Source organism: Orycteropus afer, unplaced genomic scaffold (genome assembly GCF_000298275.1).
Source record: "Orycteropus afer afer isolate SDZICR_OR568_19922 unplaced genomic scaffold, OryAfe1.0 scaffold00388, whole genome shotgun sequence".
Taxonomy (NCBI): domain Eukaryota; kingdom Metazoa; phylum Chordata; class Mammalia; order Tubulidentata; family Orycteropodidae; genus Orycteropus; species Orycteropus afer.
Genome location: NW_006921975.1, coordinates 720,858 through 729,578, shown reverse-complemented (window position 1 = coordinate 729,578; position 8,721 = coordinate 720,858). Strand labels below are relative to the sequence as shown.

Genomic DNA, 8,721 nt, shown 5'->3' with positions numbered 1-8,721 from the left:
CTATATTACCAGAGCTCTTCCCCTTCCCTGAAGAGCTAATGAAAAACGAAAAATAGTAAATATCGGCCCCAAAACTCTAAAGCTGCTAGTTCATAAACTACAGTTTTGGGATCACTGATCTAAGGTACATTCCCCCCCTAGCCATCCAAATGTTTACTATGAAAAATTTCATATGTTCATAAGAGCTGAAAGAATAGTGTGGTAATTAAGGTAGTGTGTCATCTTGGCTGGGCCATGGTTCTGAGTGGCTGAGCAACTGGATGCAATTACTCCCCATGATGAGAATGTAATCACCTCCACAGTGGAATCTGCTGTGAGACATTAGTCAGTGGAAAGGGAGCTGCCTTTGAGGTGTGGCCTGCTTCCAGTATGTAAGGAGAAGCTTTGAGTAAGGTCTCTAGCTCCTTGGCACATTTTGGAATCCTGCTTTTGCCCAAGCCTTCATCTCCAATTCTGGGACTTGAACCAGTGACCTGCTGTGTTGTTTGCCATCGTGGGATTGTTCCTAGACTTGAACCAGGCATGTCATTTTGCCTGGCGATCTTGGGACTGTGTCATTTTACCTGTCAACCTTGGGTTCATCAATCTCAGCAGCCAGTAGCTGCCTGAGTCAAAAAAAAAGCCTCCAGCTCCAGTGGGCCTGGATCAGGAGGCAAAACTAAGCCCAAGGTTGAGGGGCCCCTAAAGCCAGTACTCTGAATTTGGACTATCACCTCATAAACTGTTAAGAGAAAACATTCCTGTTTGTTCAAGCCATCCATATGTGGTATTTCTGTTATAGCAGCACTAGAAAACCGAGACAAATAGGATACTAAACACCAAAATACATACCTCCTAGATTCAACAACTGACATTTTGCCTTTTTTGTTTTGGCTGATTCAAAAAGAAAAACAAAAAACTCGCAAACATGGCACTTTACCTCAAAATAATTCAGTATGCTTCTCTTACAAATAAGGACATTCTTCTACCCTACCACAATAGCATTATCAGACCTAGTTCATATAATTTAATACTCAGTTTTAGGTGTATTTTGACCAGCTGACTCCAGGTTTTTCTAAGCTTTATCTGTGAAATCAATTTAGAGCACTTTGACTTTTCCAAGACCAACACATGAAGCAGTCATATGCAGTCAACATGTTGTGCATGATGAATGTAATTAATTTCACTAAATTGTACAGGTAAATATGACTAAAATGGCAAATACTTATACATATACACACACACAAACAAGAAACAGCTATGCAAAGAACCTAAGCAGACAACTGAATTAACATGACAGAGTGAAGCATAAACATAGAATCTTTCTCCCCCAGTTCCCAATGTAATGGTAACTGATATAACATAGTTCACAAAGATACTGTTCTACATCCCAGTTTGATGAGTAACCTATGGGGTCTTAAAGGCTTGTGAGCAGCCATCTAAGATACAGCTATTGATCTCTACCCATCTGGAGCAAAAGAGAACAAAGGAATCCAAAGACTCAAAGGAAAAAAATGGTGTAGAGGACGAATTACCTACATGAACCCGGGCCTCATTTATCCTGAGACCAGCAGAACTACATGGTGCCCTGCTACTACTAACAACTATTCTGACCAGGGACACAGTAGATGGTGCTGGATAGAGTGGGAGAAAAATGTAGAACAAGCCTCAAATTCCTAAAAAAGTCCAGACTTAATGAACTAGTAGAGACTAGAAGAGCCCCCAAGGACTTCACCTTGAGATACCCTTTACATTTGGAACTGAAACCATTCTCAGAGGTCATCATTCAGCCAAATAATTGCTTGGCTCATAAAATAAACAATGTCACCCATGAGTACTGAGCTTCTTTTAAATAATCATCTATATGAGACCAAATGGTCATGATTTACCCTAAAGCAAAGATGAGAAGGGGGGCAGGGAAACTAAATTAATGAAAACAGAACAACCAGAATAGAAATGATGAAAATGTTGACACACTGTGAAAAACGTAACCAGTGACACTGAACTATATGTACATAAATTGTTAAATGAAAACCTAATTTGCTGTATAAACTTTCACCAAAAAATAGAATTTTAAAAACTCACCTACACGAGACCAAACAGTCAACAATTATGTTAACACAAATATGAGAATGTAAATGGGTAGGGGACCTGGATTAATAGGAATGGAACAACCAGTACAGAAATAATGGTAATGTTCATGCATTGTGAAGAATACAACAAAGTCACTGAACAACTTTTATAGAAATTATTGAATAAGACCTAAATGGCTATATAAATCTTCACCAAAAATACAACAAAATATTACTTTTTTAAATAATGTAGTGACCAAGGGAAAAATAAATATAAGATTCTGGTATGGTATCGTATGGCTCCTGTCCCCATTCTAATTCTCAGAAGTAGTACTGAACAAAGAAGGTAAATCAACAACATCCTAACAAATTTTCTTATGAATACCCTCCACTTGGGCAATATGGCCTACAGGGTATGTAGGCCGCCCAAGAAAAACCCTTGCAAGTAGAAGTCCAGGAGGATATTCACAAAGGGAGAACCAGCTGCCAAGGTTTGCTGTCTTTCAAGGCACTGTGCTGAGATGGGTGAAGGAGTCAAAGCCCAAGGGAGTTAAATACCCATTTGGCTGGGTGGGCCTAGTAAAGGATTCAAAAAAGAAAACAGAGATGGGGTCCCTAAATAAGGCTATACTCACCTTCAGCTCAACTCATTCACTCGCATCCTAGATGACAGAAGACTGGAAACAGAACCCAATACTCAATTTGTAGCTTGTTTGGGGATGGGTGGGTGCTGGTCACAAATAAGGTGGGAAGGGTACAAAGATTCATTCACTTTCTATCAGACAGAATAGACTATCTGAACAGAGCTGACCACATTAAAGATGAAAAAAAAGTGCTATGGAAGCATAAGTGGCCAAAAAAGGAGGAGGGGGAGGAACAGAAGGAGGGAGGAAAAGCATATAAAAGTCAAATGAACTTATATGGAAGAAAGTACAATGCAAAGGACAGAGGCACATTCTTCACACATACCTATATGAAGTCATAGGAAAAATTAAGAATCAACTTGTATCTAGCAAAGAGATGAGATAAACAAAATGAGATGAAGAGAGAGACTGTAGAGATAACACAAAAACACTACTAATACAGATATAATGTAAGACAGCAAAGTATTTCAAGATTTGCAAAATTTCAGACATGCTACATTTGTATAGGCAGTAGAGCATGGTGGTTTGAGCTTGGCCTCTGAAGCCAGATTGCCTGGATTGAAATTGCAGCTCTGTGACCTGAGACACCCTACTTAACCTACAACGCAAAGGGTATGGTAAGGACTAAATGATCTAATTCATGTAAAGTACTTGGAATAGGATTTAGCACAGAGTAAGAGCTAACATTACCATAAACCATTTCATGCATTAACATCAACTGGATGCAAACAAGCACCAAGGTGGATACTTGGACACCAATGCTCACTGCAGCATCAGTCCCAACAGCCAAAAGGTGGAAACAACCCAAGTGTCCATCAACAGATTAATGGATAAACAAAATGTGGTACATATATAAATGGATTATGCAGCCACGAACAGAAATGAAGTTCTGACAATAATTTCTCTTCAGCTATGGAAAGAAATGAAGCTCTACTCAGATCTTCTATTCTTTCTGATAGTGTGTGAGTGAATCCTAGTACCCTTCCCACCTTATTTATGACCAGACACCTACCCCCAACATACACTACAACATGAATAAACCTTGAAAATATTATGTTCAGTGAAATAAGTCAGTCACAAAAGTACAAATATTCTATGATCACACTTGCATGAAATATCCAGAATAGGATACTCCTATCAGACTTTTTAGATTTTTTAGAGTACCTTTACTCAGTGTAAATTTGTGAGCCTTAAAAAAAATTAATCTACCAGCTAAGTATTAAAATCCAAGTCAAATATTTCAGATGTCGAGTGACATCAACAACAGATGCTTAGTTTATCTATGTGATAACTGTTGTCTACAATTAAAATTAGATACAATCATCAAAACACTGGAGAAAACACGCATTTGTGGTTATAACAATTTCTAGATGTTCTGGCTCTCTTGCTTTATAATTGAAAAGACATTATGTATTCTTTTCAGTTTCAAGACCTTGGGTGGGCAAAGATTTCTTAGAACACAAAAAACAAGGCATAAAAGAAAAATACTGCTAAACTGGAATTATTAAAATTTTAAATGTTTGCATTTTGAAAGACAGTTAAAATAATGAAAAGGCAAACTATACTGAGAAAAATTTTTGCAAATTATCTATCTGATAAAGGCTGTGTATCCAGAATATGAAAAGAATCCTTATGATTCAATAATAAGAAAGAAAATAACCCAATAAAAAACTGCACAAGAGATGTGAACAGACATTTCACGAAAGATGATTACAAATGGCACATAAGCACACAGAAAGCTGCTCAACATCACTAGTCATCAAGGAAATATGAAATACCACTATACATTCAGTAGAATGAGTAAATGTAAAAGACTGACAACATCAAGTGTGGGTGAGGATGTGGAGTTGATACACTGCTCCTGGGAATGCAAAATGGCACACTTTGTTGGACCAGTATGGCATCTTCTTATATAGTTAAATATAAACTCATTCATGTGATCTGGCAATTCAGCTCCTTGAGAAACAAATACCTATGCCCCTCATCACCAAAGGACTTGTACAACTATGTTTATAGCAGTTTTATTTATAATAGCTCCAGCCAGAAACAAGCCAAATGTTCATAAACTGCTGAATGAATAAACAAGCTCGAGTGTATCTATTGGGAGTACTGGTAGCGTACTGCCTAAAACACTTGACTGCTGACCAGAAGGCTGGTGGTTCAAACCCAGCAGCCACTCCTCGGAAGGAAGATGGGGCAATCTACTTCTGTAGTGATACTGCCTCGGAAATCCAAGGAGGGGTCGCTATGAGTCGGGTCCGACTCAACGGCACGTAACAACAACAACAACAACAGTGTATCTATTATAGAATATTACTCAGCAATAAAAAGGAAGTATTGACACATGCATAATGCCTAAGGCATTTGACTGCTAACCAGAAGGGTTGCAGTTCAAACCCAACAGCTGCTCTGCAGTAAAAAGATGGAACAATCTACTTCCATAAAGATCTACTGCCTTGGAAACCCAATGGGAGTCACTATTATTCAGAATCAACTCGATGGCAGTGGGTTTGGTTTTTGGGTTTATTGACCCATGCAACAACTTGGATAAATCGCAAGAACATTATGTTAAATGAAGAAGCCAGACACAAAAAAGTACCATGCCTACTATGTAATTTGATATATATGAAGTTCTAGAAAAAGCAAAACTATATTGACAGAAAGATTATCAGTGATTGCTTTGAACCAGCAATGGAAGCCACGAATTGACAGCAAAGGGACACAAAGAACTTACTGGGGTGATGAAAGTATTCTACTATCACTATTGTGTTGGTGGAAACACAACTACATACAATTCTCAAAACTAATCAGACCGTACACTTAACCTTGGTAAAATTTATTGTAGATTACAGCTCAAGGGTTATTTTAAAAAAAAACCCAAAATAGCACAAATGGTTATCCTTGGGGAGTGGCAGAGACTGAGAGTACAAGGGATGCTGGTACTGTTCTATTTCTTGATCTGGGTGGTAGGCACAGGAGGGGCTTAGTTTGTGAGAAGTTGATGAGCTGCACAATTATGGTCTGTGTTCTCTATGTATATTTTACTTCAATAAAAAGTTTACTTAAAAAATAAAAGAATGGCTCCTCAATATTCTGCAGTTGCAGGGACTTCACACAAATGATAGCGATGATTCAACATTGCAACCAAGACAAAAATAGCTTTTTCTTTTTCGAAGAAACGTTAGTTAAAAGAACACTAAGTTACCATTAATTACAAGGGGATTCAAGAGGTCTCTTGTCCAAAAGTTACCTGTCACTTCCCTATGTGGGGGAACAGAGAGAATATGAGCTATATTTTGTTAGGACACAAACCTTAATAATCAATATAACATTTTCTTAAAATTAGGTTTACTCTATATTTCTAGAGATATAACACAAATATACTCAGAACATTTCCATTTCAAAACTTCATGTTCTGCTTGGAAGAAAAATCTTACTAACCTCCTTCATAAATGACTTGCCTATACGAACCACTTTTGCAAATAAAATGGGATCATGGGAAAGGTGAGGACCAAGGTAACAGAACATATGGAATACATCTCTCCTCAAATCTTCAAAGTTCTCTGCTTGTTTTGGTGCTCTCTTGTTTTGCAAAGCACTAACAGGTGAGCCTTTAGCACCTTTAGGAACGCCAACTCTATTTAAAAAAAAAAAAAAGTAAAATGTATATATACTATACAATACCTACAATTTAAAGTTAGTATTGTCATCTTTATTAGTTAATAAAACTTTTCTTATATTTCTCATATTTGCTTTCTATGTTTCAATTCTGCCTCACTTTAGTATACCAGGTAATTTTCAAACAGTAGAAAATGCAAAAACATTGACCATAAGAATTAGAATTCAGAGAATGTTTCAAATTAGCTACGTAAGAAAAGGAAATCAGAGAAATGCAGATTTTAAGTAACATTTAACATAGATCATGAGTTTGCTTTTAGTTAAACTTGGCAGGTATAAGGAATCTGTTTACAGGAATGGGAAACAAGAGATGGACCTCAGAGTTACTGGAAAATGAAACAGAAAAATATGAATATAAGAACCCTGATTCAAATCAATAAACATTCCTCAATCTGGGTTCCACTACCTAGACTAAGTATGAATGAAACAATGGTATGGAAGGTGAGCAGCATAATAGATGTGGGTATCACACTAAAAAGGACAGCATGCCCAAAGTTCTCACCTGCTGAGCAGGTGTCCAGCTGTGGAGTTACAGGAGTCACTCCAGAATAAGCCTTCACTGTCCACAGCCCAGGTGTCACTGAAGAAAGCAGCTAGTAGCTATGCACAAGGCACAAGGCTGAGATTTTTGAGGCAGGCTCTGATCTGTGGGGCTGAAGCCAGAGCTGCTGCCAATACCATTCATAATTATCCTGCATGTAGGGTAATACCTAGAGGACTGGTCAACAGTAAACCAGGGATGTTGAGAAAGGCTGCACTAGCAATTTCTACAAGAGCAGCCTATATGCCTGAGAAATAAGGCAAGCAAAGTAGGCAGTGTTCTCATTCAAGATAGAGAGAAAAATACCCTAACCCTTTTGTCACCCACAGGACAAACAGTGTCCACCTATACTTTCCACTTCTGGAGTTTAGTGGGAAGTTGCTAATCCACTTTTAGTGCATACTGCCATCTGGTGGGAGCCTATATAACTGCGGGAATCTGAAGAAACAAGCCTCATCCTCATCCCACCAACCCTAGCACCAGAGACTCCTTGGGACATATGTGTCCCACTCATTGCATCAAAATCATTATTACCTAATCAAAATCTGTTTCATTTCCTTCAAAATGCCTTCCATTACTGAAAACCCATGGTTTCAATAAAAAAAAATTCAAAGCAGAAAATAATTCAGTCTTGTAAGAATTAAAAACCTAAGTAGTCCCCAAGTGATGCAAACAGTTAACAGCTGCTATCTGAAAAGTTCAAGTCTACCAAGAGGCACCTTAGAAGAAAGGCCTAGCATTCTACTTCTGAAAAAAAAAATTAGCCATCAAAATCTTTATGAAGCTCAGTTCGACTGACACACACAGGGTCAAGGGTCACCAGGAGTGGGAATCGACTTGAGGGCAACTTGTTAAAAGTCTTAGGAATTCTCTGACCCCTCCTCCAGAGAGAAGGGAAAGTCAAAAGTAGAAGAATGGAGTCCTCACTCTCAAAGGAGCAAACCCATCCTAGAAGTCTACAGTTTTTAAGACTACAATATAGCACAGGTTTTACAACACCTGCTCTATAAATTAGGAGACAAGTCACTGATTAATCTTTATCAGATTGACTGATACACTCTCTGAATAGTTATCTTTTGATAAAAGGTATTAAAATACATGCTTAGTTTGAGCAGACAAGATATATATGCAAAATTTTTTGTACTCAAACTATTTCTACGTTAATGATTTGTAAAGTATCCAGGAACATACCTTCGGTAGAGAGGCTCAAGAGTTACGTGAATGAGCTTGCAAATAGCAAGGGCTATTAGCTTATGCGAAGCTGCGTAATATGGAGGCATCTGATCCATAATGTTCTGTGCATGCTGCCAATCACCGATCTTTAACAAGGCTTCCAACAAACCAAGTTTTTGGTTGTCAGGTGGCTAAAAGAACAATCACAACAAAGATACTTAAGACACAGACAACAAGAAATCTTAATACTTTCACTAAAAAAAATGAGTCACACAACACAATATACATCAATAATGGCTGCCATCTATGGGAAACTCAAAAGAGTTTTTTCCTGAAAGTACATTTAGCTGACACAAGAGTGACAGTTTACAGACTTGGGATTAAATTAAGTTTTACTAAATGGCATATTTTATCACAGGGAACTAGAACTCATTAATTTTTGTTTGAGAATCTCTTTAGAACCTGAGAGGCATTACTATATAAAGTACAAATGGGGTGAAGTTAATCCATTTTGTGATTTTACTTCGAATAAGTTTTAAAATTAAATATTTATATATGAGATAAAATATGGCAGCCTCTTTGGGGAAACTGCCAATCAGATTAAAAACAAACTCTTTTGCAAACGAGTATCTCC

The 8,721-nt window shown here is 37.6% G+C and overlaps 1 protein-coding gene across 1 annotated transcript in view; it reads right to left on the bottom strand.

Moving 5' to 3' along the window:
* The window catches only part of THOC2 (THO complex 2), a 150,492-nt gene that overhangs the window by 71,929 nt on the left and 69,842 nt on the right, over positions 1-8,721 (bottom strand). The window contains exons 11-12 of the mRNA XM_007953366.1: positions 8,106-8,278; positions 6,137-6,332 (exon numbers count right to left, since the gene is read on the bottom strand). Coding sequence (XP_007951557.1) covers positions 6,137-6,332; positions 8,106-8,278 — 369 coding nt within the window. The remainder of the gene's footprint in view (positions 1-6,136; positions 6,333-8,105; positions 8,279-8,721) is intronic.